This window comes from Cimex lectularius, unplaced genomic scaffold (genome assembly GCF_000648675.2).
Source record: "Cimex lectularius strain Harlan isolate CLEC.00 unplaced genomic scaffold, Clec_2.1 scaffold67, whole genome shotgun sequence".
In the NCBI taxonomy this organism is placed as follows: domain Eukaryota; kingdom Metazoa; phylum Arthropoda; class Insecta; order Hemiptera; family Cimicidae; genus Cimex; species Cimex lectularius.
The window spans coordinates 423367-446563 of NW_019392738.1; the positions used below are offsets into that span (position 1 = coordinate 423367).

The window sequence follows — 23197 nt, forward strand, 5'->3', positions numbered from 1 at the left end:
CCCAAGTAATCTTTTTAACAGTCTGAACTTTGTATTTAAATTTTTAAGTTGATTCTCGTATGGGGATTCCATATAAGTCGTTTGCCGAGGAAATATAAAGGAGGTAGAGTTTTTCTGTTAAGAGTGGAAGCAATGTATTTAGATTTGGTTTCATTAACCTTGATTCTCCTAGGAAGACCCCGGATTCGAGCGTGTGTGATTTTGTAAAGTACGTGAAGCTGTATCGGAGGAGAGGATTGATGTGTCATCGGCAAAGGTAAAAATGAAAGTGGTATGGTTAAGTGGTGGTGAGAGGGTTGATCAGCCGTGTAGATTGAGTAGAGTAGAGGAGCGAGTACGCTCCCCTGTGGAACACCAGCGAGAATCAGGTAAATAGAGGAGAAAGAAGTGTTTTGGAAAGTTTGGAAGTGACGGACTAAGGTATGATTTTAATATCAGGATTAGAGGAGATGATAAGCCCTTGAGTTTCCACAGAAGCCCCTCGTTCAATAGCCTACCAAAAGCCTGAGATATGTCCAGGAAGACAGTAGCTCTTTCAACTTGAGGGCAGTGACAATGGTGTCTACAACGCGATGAACTTGATGGATAGTCGAGTGTCAACTCCGAAAGCCAAATTGATGATTGGGATGGAATTTTGTTATAAAGGTGGAGCAACAGTAGTTTCGAGAATCTTCCAGATTATAGGTAAAAGACTGATTGGACTGTAATAATTAAGAAGTGCGTTTGTTCGGTTTAGGAATAACTTTTATTGAAGAGAATTGGGGAAGGTGGGGAAGTGGATAGTGAGAAGGACAACGTTGAAGATATATTATAATAAGAATAATATTTTTTGTCCTTACAGTGTATATACCTTTGTTAATTTTATGTGAGAAAATCTATGCTTCATCATTATTGAAAAATATAATTGTATAGTAGTGTTCATAACACCCAAAGAAGGAATGGCACAACCGATTTTTCTAGATTGTGGGGTTATCACGTCTACGTCTGAGGTTATGTGTTGATTGGAGATTCATGGGTTTCGAAGTTGTGGAATAATGGATGTGAGTATATCTGATAGCTCGCTTTGAGGACGGTGCCCATCTCTGCGTGAGGGATCCCACCCCCGCGAGACGGTCTTCGTCGCCAGCGAAGAAGGGGAAGCGGAGGACAGCGTTGCCAACCACTCCGCCGTCTTTTTTCGTATCTAGGTTCCTCTCCTCTTCTCCCCAGGATCCAGTCAACGCTCGGCTCCCGAACCGTACACTTCGCGAGTGACTCATTCTCTTCGACTTATTCTCTGCCCGGTAAGTCTTCGACTGGATTACAATGTTCAAAAGTGATGAAAATATTCGTTATTTAAAAGAAAAAATTCTGATTATCTTCAATTTCGAGTTAAAAATGGTGTTTTTGTCAAGTTTGATACCTGACGAGATTAAATTTTTTTGGCATGTGGAATTTTTCTGTTTAAAGTGTAATTTTTATTTTTGTGTTCTGTATCGTTGAAAGCGATACGTTTTTATCTTTATTGTTCCAAGATTTAAACACGGTTGCATAACTTTAAGGCTCTACAATTTGCTCTTCTTCGGTTTCTACGCTATTCTCACTTTTTCATTTTTTTTACAGAAATAATTTTTAAACGATTCTTAATATTTTCGGTATTCTTGGACGCCTCCCGGCTCGTGACGTCGGGTTGTAACATTATCCATCCCCAAGATTATTTTCGGCTTTCGGGCTCCCACTCCCCCTCAAGCGGAGGAAAAATCTTTACCTTTTAAAAATATTTAAGAAAATCAAATACTTTGATTATTAAAAAGTTAAAGAAAATTCAGCATATTTTGCCAATTTAACTGAACTTTAGTAAAATTCAAGGATTCATTGAATAATGCCAAAAAAATGAAAAAAATCGCAAGGAATAATTATCGATTCTATTCTAACAACAATTATACATGATTTAACAAGAGCATAAGGCGTTTTTAATCTAACACATGGCATAATTTCATTCTTGCCATAAAATTGATGCCATATTGGATAAAAAGATAAGTTTGAAAAATATAGTGGCGCTCTGTTTATTCTCGCTGGTCTCTTTTGTCGTCTTTTTTTATTACCTTCATTAATTTTATAGTTTAGTTTGATTTGTTAAACAGGCAAAACTGAATGATTTCTGAAATAAATCTCAGTTAAAAAAATATTGTGGAACACCTCCAAATATGGGCATGATCCCGGCTTATCGGAGTTTATCCAATTTTTCTTTTTTAAATTGTACTGCACATACTAAATCCGGTCGGTTCAACGACAAATGTAAACTGTTTATCTTTTTTGATACATTTTCTCATGTATAAAATTTTTCGAGTAATTTGTTTTCTTTCCTAGCCGTCCTTCTTTATAATAATCATACCCTGAAATATAATAACAATACAGTTTACACTTTGAAAAGAAAAGGTCATTTGGAAAACGCTGAACATGTGCAAAAGCGATTTTATTTTTAAGAAAACGAAACTTGTAAAACCTGACTTATATACTAATTATCGTTGCGTTGTTTACTAACAACAGATATTACAAAACTCAAAATGGGTTTTGAAACGGTTTTAAAAAAGGATCAAATCTATAACAAAAAGAATTTATTGACAGAGCACGTTTTTTATTTTTATTTTAACCCAATCGTGTATGCTTTTCTTCGCCTCGTATCGAATTTCCCATCTTCGCTTTTCCGAACGGGCCATTTTAAGCGTGGAAATCTAACACTCGAAGAATCCGAGCTGGGCGAATGGAAGAAAGCCAAAATTGTCCGATCTGGGATGGAAATAGAACTAGAAACTAGAGGAGTTGGGGGTGTCTATTTTTACATTACATTATCCAGAAATCAGTGATGCAGTGTACAAAGAGAAAGGTGTATTTATGCAACTAAAAAGTTGAATAAATAATAAATCTCACCTTGGATCTAGATTTACAAACAATTTTCCTTTCGATTTCCTACATTGAAAACCGTAAACAATTTTTTATCCTGGAAAATTATTTCCAAAAAATTATGTCCTTGGTTGTTTTTATTGAAATATTTATGTGAAATGTAAGTAGATTTTCTGATTGCCAATAACAAACATGTATTAATTTCTTTTAGGTGGAATTAAATTCTATTCCAACGAAACGTGTGATTTTTCTATTCGTAATCTTCTTAATTTTCTTCTCCTTTTCGTATTGGTTCTTAAATTCAATATCTAGTTAAAATGGTTTCATAAAGAAAAAAAATTCTATTTTGAACATTAGAAAAAGTGTACCACAACATGCCCTAATTAGAAAAGATAGGAAATACAACAACAAGAATAACGTTAAAACTGGCAACTAATCAAATTTAAAAAAAAAGTTTTTTAAATTTTTATAGACTATTTAAATGATATAATAGAGAAATTCGTAACAAAGGACAATTTAATAACAATAATAATAATAGCAACATTATTATTTATATAGTTTGAATTTTACAAAAAATGAAATATCAGATCATTTCACAATGTGTCATTGTCATTAATTAAAATTATTCCAAAAAATAATTTTTTAGAAATGAAGTATAACAGTTAACTAAAAGTTTACAGTTGATGAACAAGGTCAAGGCAAATTTGCTCAGATTCGGGCAAATTATTAATTATTCCTTTATTTAAACCAGGTTCAAAATCTGATGTTAATAATTACATACCTATTTCTTTGACCTTAATTGGCTAAAATCTTGGAAAAATACTTGATTTTTTTTAATGTCCATAATATAATTTCTCTTTGATCAAGCCTGTCAACTGATGTTGTTAACAATATTTAAAAAGAATTGGATAGATGTTATATTTTTGGGATCTTTCTAGATTTAAACCGATCATCGATTGATATAAAAAAATAAAATTAATAGGATTTTTGAGGTTCTGCTTAAACTTGAGACTATTTAGAGTGTAGAACTCGGATAAAATTTTGAACAGTCCAGCAATCCATTGCCTATCGTCTCTGGCGTCCCTCAAGGTACGGTTTTGGGTCCTCTGTTTTTCCTTTTGTATATTAATGATCTTTTAAACTTGAAAATATCCGGTAAAGTTTTTAGTTATGCTGATGATTCGTGCTTGATTTTATCTGCAAAGTTAATTGATAATTTGTTTATATCTATTAACAATGATCTTAGACTTCTGTTTACTTTTAACCAATGATAAATTCACTTTTTTTCTCATTAAGTACAAGATTAGTTTTAAAGAGCTTTAAATTTTGTTTTCCTACATGTACTAATTCATTTAATTGCAACTGTTCCCCCATACTAATTACAAACAATACTAAATACTTGGGAGTTATATTAGTCTCTAGGTTAAATTTTATTTTCACTAATTTTCGTGGTCCGCTTGACCAATTAAAATCTTTCAATTAACTAAGGATTTTTGGTTAAGATAAAAAAAGTTAGTGCCACGAGCGGGATTCGAACCCACGACCTTCGGCTAAATATGCCGCTGCTCTACCACTTGAGTTATCGTGACTTCGATCTACTCGGACACTAACTTCCCATCTCTACCCCACCTTTTGACTTTTCACTCCTTTTTGTCATTTTTCAAATGTCGTGTAAATCTATTTGATTCTCGGCGACAAATGAAATGGCCACGGAGAGCTTTAGTGAAGATATACTTCATTTTAACTTTTTAAATTCACTAATTTTATGTAGTAGTTAAATTTTATGTTACACATTGATTCTTTGGTTTTGCGTCTAAGAAAATTCCTTTATAAATTCAGTCTATTAAGAAAGGTCCTAAATTTAAATTGTTAAAATCAGTTTATTATGCCTTGGTTCAGTCTATAATTTGCTATGGTATTGTTTCGTGGGGAAGAACTAATAATAGCAATTTAAATCCATTAATTATAACACAAAATCCTCTTCTAAAAATTATTTTTCTAAACCTTTTCGATTCAACATCAATAAACTATATATTACTTTTCAGTTTCTAAAATTTAAACTTTTTTTAAAAATGTTCTTAATTTTAAAAAGAAATGAGAAAGTCAAAAAGTGAAAAATAACTTTTTAGCTGAATCAAACAAGAGAATCAAGATAAAAGTAATTACTAATATTTTTAAATGAAGTTTATAAGTAAACATTAATTTTTACTTTAATTTTTCATTTTAGGTTTCTTTACAATCATAAAATTAATTTTAACCAATTTAATTCTTATTATGATTTCAAAAAAGTTATTACTGTAAAAATTTTAAATTTATAATTTGAACAATAATTGTAATGGTGGCAGGCGAAATTGTGCAAATTGTTTAAGTGACTTAATTTTTAGTTAATGTTTTATTATTTTATCCTTAATTTTTTTTCTATTTTTATGTTTTATCTTAGTGTGTACCTTTCACACATACAATTATTATTATTATTATCTATAAATTAAAACTGTTTGCATTAAACTGAGTAAAATTATTATTTCTATCTTTTATACTGAATAAAGCATAAATGTTTAAACTCCCCCAGTGATGTAGGAGAATGATTTTTGCACTAAACCTGAAAATTCAACAAGACATATAAAACCAGTCTAAGGATATTACATATACATATAATAATAATATAGGAATATTATTTTTGTGATGTACTGTCATACCTGAAGACTTCTAAAAGTCTCTGAAATTATTTTATACTTTCTTCCCATCTTTTTCTTTTTCCGATTTTGGTGCATAAAACCTATGGTGAATCATTGATGTACTTGACCGAATTTTCTCTCCACCCTCCTCTGGATAGAAAGTGACCTAGGGTAACACCATTTAAGGTATAGCTGCTTGTTTCAAACCATATTTGGCTCCTTCCCGACACGACCTTGTATCAACGGACCCGGTTCTGTAGAAGTCGACGGAAAAAATTAACAGATCCAGTGTGAAATTTGTTCCCGCTTTGTGCGATATTTGAATAATTGAACGGAAAGATATAAAAAAAAGCCAAACGAAAACTCTCGAGTACAACAGAGCCAAAATTTCTATTTATCTGTTCAGGTATGCTGTCTTTTCACATGTCTACTGTCCGTGTTTAATAATTTTCTGAAAGAAAAACATTATTGTTTTGAAAATCAGAAATGCAGTTTTAGAAGCTATAGAGTGTACAAACAAGACCGGATTTATTTTTGAAGATTACAGAATCACATAGGAAGGAATTGCCTCGGAGTCACTTCCCCTGTGTTCGTCATTAGATTTTCTTTATCTCTTTATGTGTAGATCTAGCAATCTAAGAAGCCGGATAGTTTCTCAACCAATACACTATAACGTTCCAACTCGTAACTACATGGCATTTTGACATGTACGGAAACGAATCCGAATCCAATTAAATTGTTCAAACATTACCCTACAGAGGAAGAGAAAATTGTATTTTAAAATTACTGCCTCATTATGATTTTACCCTGATCGCTGAAGGAAATTTTTAATTTTTGTAACAATCAATTTTCTATTTCGAACATATTTCCTTGCCTCTCCAGTTCACTTTATCCATTTCATTTGTGTTGTTAGGTCCATTGCTTGTAAATCAGAATTGATATCTCTCTCTCTCTCTCTCTCTCTCTCTCTCTCTCTCTCTCTCTTTCTCTCTCTTTCTCTCTCCTTACATTACACTCATTCTTCTACATGTTCATAACCCTTTACTTCGTTTTTGTTATTATATCTATTGTTTGTAAATAATTTTTTTCCATAAATTAATAAATTATTCTTTTAGTCTTTTCCGGATTGCTTAGGAAAACAAGTCGCAACAAATTCTCACTCTCTCTCTCTCTCTCTCTCTCTCTCTCTCTCTCTCACTCTCTTTCTCTTTCTCTTCTCTCTCTTTATCCTTGCATTCCATTCATTCTTTTACATGCTCATAACCTTTAACTTCATTTTTGCTGTTTTCATAATATTTTTTTTCATAATATTTTTTCATAATATTTTTTGCTGTTTTTTTAATATTTCCTTATTCTCTCTCTCTTTCTCTCTCTCTCTCTCTCTCTCTCTCTCTCTCTCTCTCTCTCTCTCCTTTTCCGCGGACATACCCAGTTAGCGATGAGAGAAAATACGAATGAAACAAGACCAGCATAGTTTCGTGTTTTATTAATTACTGAGAGCTTCACTATTTAAATAATTTAGATTTACTTGATTTGCATACGTACAAACAAAGGTCAAGATATTAACTTAATTAAAATATCAAAACAAAAACAGTTTAGAAAGATATTAAAAGCAATATTATTTCATATTAATAACTTCATACCAGTAGGTTAAAGTGATTTCGTTTTTGTGGGTTTGATGGCTAACACAAAAACATTTCCATTCTGGATAAATTACTTTTTTTTTTTTTAACAATCATGTGAATCTTACTGTTTTCCTACGAGCCAGATCGTTAAACCACGGCCTCGTGTGAATATGAAATGTTACGCTCGGATTTCAATCCTCTGCAAATATTAATTCAAATGATATCCCACGGCAAGGGATTTCGACCTATTGTGACGATGGGAAGCCAATGACTCACTTATCTCGTGTTATCAACTAAGAATTCCATGGTATAACGAGATGGGATATAAGTTGGGGCAGAATCAAAACAGGCTAGAGACAAAAGCCATTTCCTCATTTGATTCTAACGAAGAATAGATAAAACATTTCTTGTCTTCTTAGTCAGCAAGAGATTATAACAAAGCTCTCTAAACTTATTTCCCTTCATAATATTATTATGCTGCCTAAAATATAAAAGTTGGAATTTATATAAAAAATTGGCTAAACATTTTTTGTCCTTCACTATTAAAAATGTGTGGTGTTTAGTGACCGTTACTTAATGATTATTTGGAGGTTGTGAGATGCGGTCTGGTGTGGTGTAGGTTTTAGAAAAACATTTTCTGTATCGTGCCAACGTTTCGATCATTATTGAGATCATCTTCAGGGCTCAAAATGTTTGTTTTCCGTAGATGTGCCATTCTTGCCTGTCCTGTTGAGAGTGCCTGCATGACAGACAAGAATGACACGTCCACACGGAAAACAAACATTTTGAGCCCTGAAGATGATCTCAATAAAGATTGAAACGTTGGCACGATAAAGAAAATGTTTCCCTTAAAACCTACGTCTCACCAAACCGCATCTCACGATCTCCGAATAACTATTAAAAATCTTGTAGATGCTGGGTGTTGGTCTGCGAGACGGTGAACTCATACTGAAACGGCATTGGGTTCTTCACTGTTAAACTACTCTAACGTTTCCGCAATACCCCATCTTCAGTGAGAGTTGCTCACTCCTATGCCAAAATACGTTTGATAGTTCAACAAACCTGCTAGTGAAGACGGACCCAATAAGTGACCCAATCGGTTCAACATGAGTTACCCAGTTACCCAGTTAAATACCAACACTCGGCATCATACCGATAATGGAGCTTTGTGTAAGGCCTTAGAGGCTGACTACTTTTAACCTTAATTCTTAGATAATGAGCTCAGAATACCGATTTTTAATTTAGTTATGTCACAGAATTGATTTATAACAGTTAAAAGGCTTGTTTAATAATCTTAATGATTTCAAAGACATGAATATGATTGAGCAGTTGCAAATATATTTTTGACCTGTTCATCAAACAGTGCCAACAATTTACAAGAACCACGCTATACTGAATAATAAAAAAATTAAAAAAATGAGTTGAAAAGTTTGTTCTCAAAATAATTGATTTTTTATTGGTATGTTGTTTTACAAACTACAAGTGTCGTTAGAGTATAAAAGACGTACCTCACTGAAGATGGCGCAATGGAGAAAAGCGTTTAAGTAGTTCAACAAACTTTAACGGACCCAATAGGTGACCCAATGCCGGCTCAGCATGAAAAATCGTACTAATCGACTTTTTCTTTTGAGTCGATACATTTTCTCATTTATATAAATATTCTGCTCGATAAATTCAATAGTTTTCGTGGTCCGCTTGACCAATTAATTCGTTCAATTAATTAAGGTTTTTAGTTGAAATAAAAAAGTCAGCGTCACGAGCGGGATTCGAACCCGCGATCTTCAGCTAGATACGCCGCTGCACAACCACTTGAGCCATTGTGATCTCGATCCACTCGGACACTAACTTCCCATCTCAACCCCACGAGGGCACAATAGCTCAATTGGTAGAGCAGCGGCGTATCTAGCCGAATATCACAGGTTCGAATCCTGCTCGTGACGCTGACTTTTTTATTTCAACTAAAAACCTTAATTAATTGAAAAATTCTGCTTGATGTTAAATCTGTTCAGTGTTGAAATTTTGTTTGTCCTTCAACAGTTTATCTTATTACTGTAATGTAAAAAACCTTTCGGTCCCTTTTACGATTTAAAAAATTAGATTAGCTTTGCTCAGTTAACTAAGTAACTACATGTGATTAGAATTTGTATGCGATTTGAACGCTTAATGACTAGAAATTGTGTTCCAAAGCGCTTGTTTTTTCCACGTGCTGAGCTCGCGAAATGACGTCCACCGACGTTGACACAAGTTGACACAAGCGAGAGTTGGATTGAGTTCCATTTTTATTTTTCATTCAACGACCATGACTACTTTCTAACAGCGTGTACAAACGGGCTCCTCTATTAATAAAGACCACTTGGTTCTAAACTCTGTGAACTTGATTTTATTGTTTGCCACTTTTTCTAACAATTATGGTACTTTCTCCGGCTTGGAGCAATTGGTTCGTAGTGTGTTATTTTTCACAGTCTTATCCTTTTTTTTCATAAGCGACACAACTTGATAACATGTCATTATAATGAAAGTGTCTGCTCAATCCTCCAAAAACCGACGGTATGAACCGCAGTGTGACACATGAATAATCTTTGGTGCTGAACAGTTTTTGTTTAGTACAGTATGTATATATTATATTTTTTATATAATAAACATTGATTTTTATATCGTATTATAGTTTAAAGATTATATGAGAACAGTTATAAAGGCCCTATTATCCTCTCTGTGTAATTAATATTGACAGTCGTACCAACATCGATAGATCTGAAACGAATATTACTGATTATTGATAATTAGAGATATTTTGGGTCGGAACGATTAAACAAAAGATGCAAGGTTTATTTTAGTTAACATGAGTTGAGAGAAAGTTGATATGGTTAGGGATAGTGAGATGGTTTCTGGTAGATGTAATTTCAGGGTATAGTATACTGCGCCCTTAAGAGCTATTGTATCCCCGTGCTCTGCCTAAAGCACATCGGTGAGTCCTATTTCATCAAGAAACTTGATTAATAGGCCCGGTTTCAATGGTTGAAGCTCTTCTAGGTCACATTATACATCCCAAAATATTTCCTCCTGCGGGCTAGTGTAGCTCCGCAGTTTGTTAGTAAATGTGTTGGTGTCTCTTCTGCCTCCTTGCAGAATCTGCATATGCCATCTTGTATTGTTCCAATTTTCTTTAAATGTCCATTTAATTTGCAGTGTCCTGTTAGGAATCCTATTAGGATTCGCAGTCTGTTCCTGCTTCCTTTGACACATTTTGTAATTTCTTTCCTATCAAAATTGATTAGAAGATTCTTGGATGTCTGTGTCCAATGAGTGAATTCCAAAGTTCCCTCATTTTCTTTTTGTCCTTCTGTCTGAGATATTCGTTAATAGTGTGGATTCCTATGCCACAGAAAGGTTCAGGTCCTATCAGCGGTGTAGCAGCCCCTTTTCTTGCAAGGGTGTCCGCTTTCTCGTTGCCTTCTACTCCCACGTGTCCTGGGACCCAGCAGAGGCTGACTTTATTCTGCATACCTAATATATTTAGTTTGGCATTGTAGTTCAGCACCATCCTTGAACTAATGATATTTGAAAACTTAGTGCATTGATAGCTGCTTGGCTATCTGGCATGATAGCTATATTCTTGTTTTTGTACCCTTTCCTTAGGTTGAGTTGGGTACATCTTTCGATGAATCTCAGCTTGGAAGATACTGGTGTATTTTGGTGGGTTCTGAGTATTTGGTTCCAGGTCCAAATACTCCTGCCCCTGTACCTTCTTGTGTTCTAGATCCATCTGTGTACTAAAGGATGGTGCCATTTTTAAAAGAGTTGTTTCCCTCTCTTTCCCATTCTTTTTTGGTCCCCAGGTTTATTCGGAAGTTTTGGTTAAATTCAAACATCCTGTTCATGTCGTCTCTTGGAGCCATGAGTATCGGATGGTCTTTCCATAGTTTATTGCTATCTCTTCATTTCAGTTTTATTCCTGTTGGAGGTTTCTCTTTGGTAGAATTGATGATGGTTTTCTGCGCTGTCCTTACTACCATGTGATGTAGGGGGATTAATCCTAGTATTTTTTCCATGCTAATTGTAGGACATGTTTGCTCCCGATGGTTTATGGTAAGGATGATTAAAAACCCAGTAGGTTTTTTGGGGGTTAAGGATGAATAACGATGGATGATGATGCACAGAGTTTTTACATAGAGCTCACCTTGAAATATTGCAGGGACCGGTTCAAGGGGATTTGGGTGTAAATCGGCCCTACACCCCTTTCCATTTTTGATCAATTAGTATACCATTATGGCAACTTCCTGAAAATTGGGTTTGCTTTTTTCCCAAAGATCAGGTTTATCAGGTACCCTTACAGCCATCTCATTTATTCTAACTTCCTTTAAACTTTTTGATGAAACCTTAGATACCAAGAATCTTGTTGGCACTCTCGAAAGCTATCTTTTGTGCATAAATGTGTAACGGGGAGATTTGTGAGTACGTTTTACGTGATTTGATGATAATGATGAGGATGCTAGGAAGCAAAGGTTTGGTATTCCCCTAGCATTGCAGCCTTTGGTATATTGTATGTTTCCTGTTCAATCGACTCGATCATTCTTTTAAGAAATAGAAAATCATTAACTGTTATTGCTTCAATTCCTTTTTCCGGGTCTTCTTGGTACTTCAGGTTCTGCCTCCATTGACCGGTTGCTTTGCATTCGAAGATAATGTTGGTGATAGTTTCGTCTTCCTCATTGTGTAGGTGGTTTCTCAGATGACAGTGACCGGTATATAACCATATCGCTCCCCTGAGAATTATTTTTTGTAACTACAACAATTTGTTAGGCTGTTTTGCTATGGATTTATCATGAGTGTACTATGCCTGGTATTCCTATAATTCGTCGATTTCTCCTTTTGTTTTGTGTGAACCCATTCTGAGATAAAGGTGTCTGTTTTAGATCTCGTTATACCGGTTATAGTTCGGGGCCTATAGTTGCTGGTTTATTACCAAAAAATGCCTTTCTGCCCGGCACCTCACGGACTGTAAGGTTGTTTTGTTTTCCCAGATTTTGGACGTGCTAATGCTTTTATGGCCGCTGTTTGAGGCTATAGGTATTTTTCGTCAGTGAGATTTTCTATGGCACAAGCAGCAATGAGAAGAGATGGTTATGGATAAATAGTTACTCTTTATTAAGTTTAGTAATTGGTAGAAATTGTTAAAGATGTTATACTGGCACACGGACACTACTAGGTCTGTCTTCACTCACGGGTGAAGACAGACCCAGTAGTGCCCGTGTGCCAGTTCAACATGAGTTCACCAACTCGCAGACCAAACCCCATCATCTACTATAATTTTTAAGGATGGTTATAAATAAATATCCTCCGATGGTTAAGGATGGATATAGTTAATAATGGATTGGGATAGTTACAGATGGCTATGAATGGGTAATAATAAGTTGGATTGTTAGGGATGTGTACATATGGTTATCTGCCAGGAATAGTTTTGTTTAGTGATGATTTAGTAAGAGAAGAAAGAATGATTATGGTTATTGATACTTAGAGGTGGTTTTGGGTATGGATGCTTAAACACCAATATCGCAGTAGTTTCGGTTCCTGCTGGCTAAGAATTAATAGAGATAGTTATGACTACGTAGTCATCCATGGTTAAGGATGTATACGGTTTGTAATAGGTTGGAATTATTAAGTTGGTTTTGAATGGTAGTTGATAGCTGAGGATGGTTAGGGATGGGTTTAGAGATTAACCACCAAAAAACGCAGTAGTTTATTGATGGTAAAGTGTGAGAAGAGATGGTTATTGATGGTAAATGACAATTATGGTTAGCGATGAGTTAGGGATTGCTAAAGATGATTATGAATAGTAATTGTTTAGGATAAGCAAATATGTTATGTTGCGGTTGATAAATAGAGTCATCCTTCAAAATACCCATGTTCGTCGTAGGCAATGATGGTTAAGTATGAGTAGAGATGATTGGTAGAAATGAATATACACCCAGTATCGCTGTAGGTTTTGGTTACGGATGGTTAGGGACGAATAGAGATGGTCATGAGTAAATATTTACCGATGGTGAAAAGTTAAGGTTAGTAATGGATAGGGATTAGAGATAGTAATTGGTGTTAAAGATGAGTAGAGGTAATAAAGAACAGATATTCACAAGTTTTGAGTACGGCCAAAGGTTAAGGTTAAAAAGAGCCTATGGACTGCTTGACCAATTTGGCCTATTGTGCAATCTTCATTATGATCAAGTACTATTCGTTAAGTTTAAGGCTTTTTATAAGATCCGAAAACTTTGTGAGCGGCTCCCATGAGTATCCTTTAGGGCTTCTCAGGAGTCGGAATCTCCTTCGCACCTACAGAGGACATGTACCGTTTCTTCTTCCTGGTAAACTGAACAACCTTGGTTTTTCTGCTCCGAGTCGATAGGTTTCTGTATCGAACTTTCCACAATTGATCAGCCTCTTTTTTGTCCCTCTGCCCTATGTGCTTTGGTACCCAAATAAAAGTAACTTTGTGTACCAAATGTCGGACAGGGGTTTGATGCAATCCCAAACGTCTAGTTCCGTTGAGGTATTTGCAAGTGCCTGGTTATGTGAGGTTAGGTTATACATTTGCTGTTAAACTTTTTGATCTCTTTGGAACAGTGTTCAATAGCCAGTCACGAAGAGAAGGCTGTGTGTTAAGATTTAGGTAGTGGTGGTTGCCGATGAGTAGAGATAGTTATGGTTATGGTTACGGATAGCTACGTACAATTTGTCATAACAAAAATATACAGAGAGAAAATGGGTATCAATTTGATCAGGGCATTGGATTCTAAGTCACAGTTTTTCTTTAATATTTCCTTCCAAGTCTTGTTACTTTACTGCGTCTTAATTAAAATCGTATATTTCTTGACACGGTTTCTTAATGATAGCTATCGACCTTGTAGAAATCGTTCTAAATACAGTAAACAACATATGACTACGGCTCCCTTTATTATGCCTTATAAAGCTTAGATCGAACTATTTTCAATTTAAATATATATCTCTGGTGCGTAATATCCTTGTAGTATGAATTATACATGACCCAAATATCCTTTTACATTATGAAATCCAGCATTAGAGCCACACCACAAACTTACAAAACGGGTACAGTTGAAAATAAAAACGAAACATTTTTAACGCCTTTTATAACCAGCAATTGACAGCTTATAAACAGTGTTAACTAATCTCTGTTTGTAAAAATTTTTTTATTCTCGAGGTAAACAAGTGATATGCTGTTAGGTGGTGAAGAAATTAATGCCTGGGCATGCAATGGCATGTTTTGTTCATTTTTATTCACCAACTTTAGACAAGTTAGAATTAGGTTTACACACGTACAATCTGAAGTAGCCTGTTAATCTAATTCTTGGGCAGCGTGTGTGTGGCAGTTAGAGAGACAGACAGGCACTACATAAAATGAAAACACTCGATTCGATTGCTGAAATGGCTCGATAGATCTTAGTACACTGTTCTATCCGTTCCTTGGGAAAAATTATGTTGAATCTAGAATCTAATGCAACAAAACGTCCATTGTGATGAACGGTGAAAGCTATAAAAATCATACTCCCACATGTAATTCACGTTATGCTCACATACTAACAATCGGGCACAGGTTTCATCGCCTATAATTGCTCATCGTTTAAAACTCGAGTTTGATTTGACCCTGTGAAGAGGCCCGAAGGAAATGTAAAGTATTTGAAATCTTTAGTCACACCAGGTCGACGAAGAGCCGATCCCTCTTAATGTCACATTCCTCATCGTCCTTATCGGCCCTCCATTTCGAAGCGGACCCACTGTTAAATTTGTACGTGAATGATCGAAGGTTGATTTATTATTAGTTCCGTTCCAAAAAATCTTGCACGCTCCTTGATTCAACGTGGGTTTATTAATATTGCAGTTTCAATTAACAGTACTTTTTTCGGTGAACTTTCTCCCAACTTTTGTTTCTCTCACACATACATTCACAGCTCACGCTTGTTTTAATTTTTTTCTCAGGTAATAACTTTATAGGATTAACAAGGCGATTATCACCTTCGCTAAGACGATTATGAAAGATCAGAATAGATTTTAACGTTTGGAATTTAAATACTTGGTATTAATTAAATAAATAATATTCTTCATATAATTAATTAATCCTTTTATGTAAGGTTTTTGTTGAAATGAAAAAAACAGGGCAACGAGCGGGATTCGAACCCATGACCTTCGGCTAAATACGCCGCTGCTCTTCCACTTGAGCTATCGTGACTTCGATCCACTCGGACACCAACTCCCCATCTCAACCTATAACCTTTCGAATTTTTCCTCTTTTCTGCCATTTTTCAAGGGTCGTTTAATTACCATTTTTCATTTCAACAAAAACCTTACATAAAAGGATTAATAAATTGAAAGAAGTTATTTGGTCAATAGACCTCTAAATTTACTGGCTCCTTCATATAGACCAAAAGGCTAACTAATTTAAAAAAAAAAGTTAATACGGGAGTTTTGGTTAAATACAAAAATTAAGTTTGGGGTTATTGTGTCCGCCAGAGTTTTTTATGGTAGGTGGACAGTAATTATAGTGCAGGCTCTGATAAACCGTATGATAGAGATAAGATTGTGAAGTTTTGCTGGGTGGTCTATGCGTATTGAGAACATTGGTCTGTGGTTCAATTAATTAAGGTTTTTAGTTGAGATAGAAAGTCATTGTCAGGAGCGGGATTCGAACCCACGATCTTCGGCTAGATACGCCGCTGCTCTACCACTTTAGCTATCGTGACCTCGATCCACTCGGACACTAACTTCCCATCTCAACCCCACCTTTTTGCCATTTTTCAAGCCGATTTCAGTGGAAAGGTGTTATTTACTCTAGGGGTTGAAGAACTGCACCCGTCTAAAGCTATGCTCATCATTCTTAGGGGGACAGACCGAGGGATCCGGTGCCATGACCAACTTCCGCAGCAAGAACAGGTTGAAGAACTTAAGTCCTCTTTCAGACAAGCCGGTTTGGTTGTTTCAACTAAGTTGCTCAACTAGTTTACTGCCGTGTGAAAACTTTTCTTTGCTGGTTTCACACCAGGCTACTTGTCGAATCAACCTCTCTTCCCAACGAGAGGTCAGCACGATGCTCGAACCCGAGGAAACTGGAGCACTTCTTGTGCTTGCTCTTCTGAAAAAATAGAAGCAAATAAGGAGGAAACACAGTAAAGAAAAGTGTGGGTTTATCCGTTGTTATAAAATTGATAAACGGGCGTTTTGTCTTCAGTACTGTTATGCTACTTCCGTCCAAGTTTCGCTCTTTTTTAATTTGATCACTATACTCCTCACACCTCATGTCCCATATCACGGGACTAATACGAACATCTTCAATGAACCGCTCGACATTGAAACTTGCAATTGCAACGCATGGTGAACTCCGTTGACTCACTAGGCGACGGGTGTGAAGGCCGAGCAGTGTCTTTTGAGTTGAGTCAACCAGTGACGGTGGACTGCGTGTGAAAGGGTTGGGGCGATTTCCAAACATTTTCCTACCATGTTATACTCCTTGACACCCGTTCATTTAGATGAATCAACTAGGCGCCTCGTCTGAAAGAGGCCTAAAGGCCATTTTATCTAGGACGGAAACCAACTGCCAAGAAAACAAAAGCCCCCCAGTACAAAGACCAAACCAAAATCCAAGCAGAACAAGCTTCAAAGATAGAACAGCCCGGGTTAAGTAAAACTCTAAGACCATTGTAAGAAAAGAATTCGCCCCAGAAGTAATAGATAATTTATGGTGTCTTGTGGCCTTCCTTTCTTGTGCTCTTGTGAAAATCGAACGAAAATGAGAGTGAGTAGCCTGAATCAATTACAACCAGCTTTCTTGTTTGTCGATATCTTTACTGTTGCAGTTTAACACTGGAAATCAGGTACATATAGGGCATCGTGAGATTTCCTCCTATGGTCTGAAGGGTGATGAACCTAAAATGTGATCATGCCGCTCATTTCTGGGTTGGTCTATTCACACTGAAGCTGGCGAAATATATTGGCAAAAACAATTGGCGAAACCAAAAAAGTTTATAATCACTCCATTACCACATAAAAGGCGAAAAGTCACTGTAGTTTGGTGGTTTCAGATTAGCCCAATGAGAGTAGGCAGACCAGAATGATCGGAAACGACCAAACAATGGGTTCTTCAACTCGCTTACTCAAGAATATCTCACAACGATTAATATGATCAAAACCAAGGATTGCTGTACTTATAATAATGAGGGTTCTTTTCATGGAATCAAATTTCATTAGGGCTTTAATAAGCTCGTTTGAACAATAGTATGCCATTTACGTCGTTGTTACCTCATAGACGATCTAATGACATCTTAATCGGTCAATATCAGACGACAGTTAAGAGCTGATGTCATTTTGTGTACGCTGGCAAAACACGTTTAACAGCAAATTAGCGAGAATAATAGTGAAACGGAGATTATCACACAGCTGATGAGAGTGATGCACTCGCCGATATGACCAAACAAAAAACTATAATTTGTCTTGGGGTTTGTGAACAAGTCCAAGAGATTTATGCAGGACACGTGAGCCCACCAAGTCCCGGACCGTTAGAGATAGGAGCGAGTCTACCCAGGCATTTAACCCCTTGGGTCTTGGTCGCCCACCCTGCGTAATATATAAATAATTTTTCTAAAAGCTTATGCCTTCCAGTTAGATTAAGTTACTATCTAATTACTATCAAATGATGCCTTACTCTTCTTATTTTTATAACTGATAATTATGATTATAATCAATATCGGCATATAAGCATGGTGCAATGAAATGAAGTTTGTTTAATGTTTAAGTAATGTCCAATTTTTTATTACATGCTAATGATTCTAAGGCTGTTTGATCGTATGGGGATTTTTGCCACGGAAATTTTCAATAGCACGAGCATTAATAGCAAGTATTTCAGCTTGGAAGATCAAGGTGTATTTAGGGGTTGGTTTATATGATTATGACAGCTAAGGTTAGGGATGGTTCTAGATGGTTAACCACCACGAATCCCAGTACATTTCCTTATATGGGTATGTATGACTAAATAGCGATAATTGAGAAAGAGTAGAGATTGTTTTTGGGTAGATATGGTTAAATGAAAATCTCGCAGTAGTTTTGGTCACATATGATTGAGCATGAGCATAGATGGTTATGAATATAGTCAGCGATGGTTAGCGATGGATATAGTCAGCAAAGGATAACCTTTTGAGAGCTGCTCTAAAAAGGCAAAAATACATACTATAATGGGTAGGAATTGTATACTATAGCATAGAGAGATGTTATGAATGGTAGGTGATAGGTTATGTTGGTTAGGGATGGAGAATGGTTAGAAAGAGTTATGGTTAATGATAAATAAGGAATTAAAGGTTTTAGGTTGGAATGGTTGCATTAAATATACAATTATTAGCAGTTGCTGATGGTTAATATGGAGGCTGGGTAGGAATGACTACCCAGACTAAAGACTATAATGATTAAGAATTGTTATAGAGAGATGGTATGAATGGTAGGTGATAGGTTATGTTGGTTAGGGATGGAGAATGGTTAGAAAGAGTTATGGTTAATGATAAATAAGGAATTAAAAGTTTTAGGTTGGAATGGTTGCATTAAATATACAAATTTTAGCAGTTGGTGATGGTTAATATGAAGGCTGGGTAGGAATGACTACCCAGACTAAAGACTATAATGGTTAAGAATTGTTATAGAGAGATGGTATGAATGGTAGGTGATAGGTTATGTTGGTTAGAGATGGAGAATGGTTAGAAAGAGTTATGGTTAATGATAAATAAGGAATTAAAGGTTTTAGGTTGAAATGGTTGCATTAAATATACAATTATTAGCAGTTGGTGATGGTTAATATGGAGGATGGGTAGGAATGGTTATGGTTAGTAATAAATAAAGAATTACAGGTTTTAGGTTGGAATGGTTACATTAAATACACAATTTTTAGCAGTTGCTGATGGTTAATATGGAGGATGGGTAGGAATGGTTATGGTTAGTAATAAATACAGAAGTACAGGTTTTAGGTTGGAATGGTTACATTAAATATACAATTTTTAGCAGTTGAAGATGATTAATGATAAGTAGAGATGAGTAGTAGAATAATAGTGACCAAAGGTTAAGGAAGGATATGGATAGTAATGAAAAACCCTTTTGAGGATGGTTAGGGATGGGTATAGTTGGTTAACCCCAGGAATCCCAATAGTTTTGTTTGGTGATGACCAAGGATGAGAAGAGATGATTACGAATAAAAAGTAAATAAGGTTAATAATGTGATATGGTTAGGGATTGTTAAAGATGTTTGTGAATAAATAGTAATGATTAAGGATGAGAAAAGATGGTTATGAATAAATATGCAGAGATGGTTAAGGATGTGTAGAAATAGTTATGGGTAAAGATGGTTAAATTAAATATACAATTTTTTAAAAATCTTTTGGCTTTCCATTTAGATCAAGTTGCAATTGCACTACTATCAAATGATACTTTATTCTTCTTATTTCTGTAGCTATCACGCAATTGGTGGTACTTTCGACATATCATAAGAAATGGAGCGTTCAAGCCGAGTTTCAATTTATGCTCTTTCTATCAAGTAATTTTTAATTTGGCGCTATATTTGGAATTGAACTTCTCACGGCAAGGCGTGAGAGTCACATAAGCCAATATTGCCCCGGATAGAGCTCGGTAGTTCATTCCACCTCCCAACAATAAGTTTAGCCTAAACTTACACTCTCACTTTGTATAAAATACTTTCTTTCCTACATACCTTTTCTCAAGTATGGAGATGACCTATTTCAAAACAACCAAATTATCCTATTGAGTCTTCATTATTCCTCCATAGGTCATTTTACAATATACATTCACGCTAATGAATACATTTAATCTACCATGCAATTCAGTAAAATCTTTCTTTTTTCCTTCAATAAAATGGAATATGAGTCCCAAGGACTTACAGCTGTAAATTCTCATATGGGGTAGGATTTCTCTACATCGAGCAACCTTTCACTGCATGCTTCCTACATAATACATTTTTAAAATGTTGATTTTATTTATTTTTCAATATTCTAATTTTAACATTTTTACTCTAACGCAAGTAATTATTGTCGTTAATAGTTCAGGAATGGTATGCCATGATATATAAATGTTTTTAAAACGGTTCTAGGAACGATTATCGTCTCTATGGAACAAGGATGATTATCTAAATCCAATCGAAATAGGCCGATCTTGTTTATGCATCGTTTGTTCGCCGGCACAACAATAAAGCATCTCGGCCTTGTGCTAATACAAATCAGTACGACGATAATGACCGTACTACTTTTATTGTTGCAGTGATTAACAAGAAACAACAACAAAATGGACGCGATCAAGAAGAAGATGCAAGCGATGAAGCTTGAGAAGGACAACGCGATGGACCGCGCCCTCCTCTGCGAACAGCAGGCCAGGGACGCCAACCTGAGGGCTGAGAAGGCAGAAGAAGAAGCCAGGTCCCTCCAAAAGAAGATCCAGACAATTGAGAATGACCTGGACCAGACTCAGGAACAGCTCACCGCCGCCCTTCAAAAGCTCGAGGAGAAAGATAAGGCCCTCCAAAACGTGAGTTATCTCAATTTAATAATCATACATTATGTGATATTTTTAAGGAAATTAATAATTAAAAAGTTAAAAAATGTTTCCACATTGTAATCATGCATAAATGAACTGAGAACGCATTATTTGAAGTTTGTTAAATAATTTAGTGTCAAATGGTTTTAGGATGGAATTCCAAAATTTGTCTGACAGACAAAATTAGCGACAATAGTATCAGTATGACTGCAGAGAGAAAAGAGTTAAAGATTGCAGTCCCAAGAACAATTTTTTAAGTTATTTATTCTGATGAGTAGTTTTTAAAGCAATGTTTAAGTTGGTGAGCATATTTGGAAAAGGGTGACGTTTTGAGCTGAAGTGGAAGGTTTCTACTTATGTTGTTCATTCCTCTTGTCACAAATTAATATCACACAATATGTGATACTTTTTAAGGAAATTAATAATTAAAAAGTTAAAAAAATATTTCCACATTGAAATCGTGTATGAATGAATTATTTGAAGTTTGTTAAACAATTTAATTAGTAGCTTTATTAAGATCTTTTCGTCATTTTCAGTAGTTGGTTTTAGGGTGGAATGCCAAAATTTTTCTGACAGACAAAATTAGCGACAATAGTATCAGTATGACTGCAGAGAGAAAAGAGTTAAAGATTGCAGTCCCATGAACAATTTTCAAGTTATTTATTACGATGAGTTGTTTTTAAAGCAATGTTTAAGTTGGTGAGCATAATTGGAAAAGGGTGACGTTTTGAGCTGAAGTGGAAGGTTTCTACTTATGTTGTTCATTCCTCTTGTCACAAATTAATATCACACAACATGTGATACTTTTTAAGGAAATTAATAATTAAAAAGTTACAAAAATATTTACACATTGTAATCTTGTATAAATGAATTATTTGAAGTTTGTTAAACAATATAGTTAGTAGCTTTTCTACGATCTTTTCGTCATTTTCAGTAGTTGGTTTTAGGGTGGAATGCCAAAATTTTTCTGACAGACAAAATTAGCGACAATAGTATCAGTATGACTGCAGAGAGAAAAGAGTTAAAGATTGCACTCCCATGAACAATTTACCAAGTTATTTAATCCGAGAAGTAGTTTTTAAGGCAATGTTTAAGTTGGTGAGCATATTTGGAAAAGGGTGACCTTTTGAGATAAGTGGACCGTTTCTGCTTTTGTTGATCATCCCACTTGTCGCAAATAGCCTTCGTCTGACTTTTACCATCTATGTTTTAATTAGGACCCTTGTTAGCAAATTTTTTTTCTGTCTGGGATTTGAGTAGAACTGGGAAACCCGAACTACTCTGAATCAGAACCAGATTATTGATAATTTCTCTTTTATTGACCATCGCGAGCGTAAAATCTGGGTTAACGAGTCGTTCACCCATTTTGAGCTTTAACATACTTTGACGGATCGTAGATTACAAGGCATTTAGCCTTTCATTTGTTTTACATTTATTCAGGTGTAAAAGGGGTTAACCAGGGTTCATTACCAAAGAGGTTATGTATTAAGCAATTCATCTGTAATTGGCATTATACATCAACCTCTATACCAAAAAAATTCGCCCTTATATGTTTGTATGTATCAATGAATGTATTATAAACAAAAATGGAAATAGTTCAAACAGAAAATTTTAAGTTAAACATTGTTAAATGTGTCACGAATCGTATTTTTTCCGTTTATTTGTCGTCCTTCCAACATGTAATATTTCCAAACTTTTATTGCCAACTCATCACTTAATTTGCAACCAAACTCGTTTAGGTAAACGGAAATGACAAAAGCTAAAAGAATTTGTCTACACTTTCATGTTTTTAAGTGAAGTTTAATTATTTAAAGAATCGTTTAACTGCTGTTCGTCTGGAAAGTTCAAGGTGTCTTCTAAAGATGTTTTCACCTAGCTCGCATAATTTGATAGATTTTTATCGATAAATAAGGTTTTAAAAAATAAAAAGAGTAACCTATCTATTAATAAATAGATTAACTGGTTTTGTGGATTGAGGGATGATGGATGAACCATGAAAGCAAAGTTGGACCAAGGAGATGATTTTCCTTGATTGAAATGCTTGATAGTAACTTTTGGCTTTTGATTCTCGAAAATCGAGAAAACTTAGAAGTTTCTATATGGTAAACGAGATTCGAGGGTTGGTTCCCAAGTGGACAGGATCATCACTGACTCCAACCTGAGTAATATTTTCTTAAATTAATCTTAAATCTCTTGATTGAGGTCGACCGACACAACGAGCTTCCACGTGCCAATGTGCGAAAGTTTCGAGACAAAGGTCACATTCTGTGTTCGGTGGAATGTCTAAGGAGGGGTTCCCTTTTGCTCTTGGACCTGAAGGTCGTGCGAATAAATCCGATCCAGTAAAAAAAGAATGTGCTTTGTCAGCCTCTGGTTTTTAACGGCTCAGGGATGAAGCATGGGCCGAAAGTGCATGCACAGGCGACAAATTAA

General features: G+C 35.4%; 1 protein-coding gene across 6 annotated transcripts in view; it reads left to right on the plus strand.

Annotated features, from left to right (window-relative positions):
* The first annotated feature begins 1175 nt into the window (after window positions 1–1175).
* LOC106667961 (tropomyosin) overlaps window positions 1176–23197 on the plus strand; it is a 59291-nt gene continuing 37269 nt past the window's right edge. For 3 of the 6 annotated variants that reach the window (XR_002910323.1, XM_024227056.1, XM_014396371.2), the window contains exons 1-2: window positions 1177–1283; window positions 20492–20755. Coding sequence is in view for 4 of the 6 variants with exons in the window: in XM_024227056.1 (XP_024082824.1) it covers window positions 20516–20755 (240 nt within the window). In the remaining 2 variants the exon portion in view is untranslated. Of the gene's footprint in view, window positions 1284–20491; window positions 20756–23197 lie in introns of all 6 variants that reach the window. The other 3 variants (XM_014396384.2, XM_014396365.2, XR_001340693.2) reach the window with 2 other exon arrangements.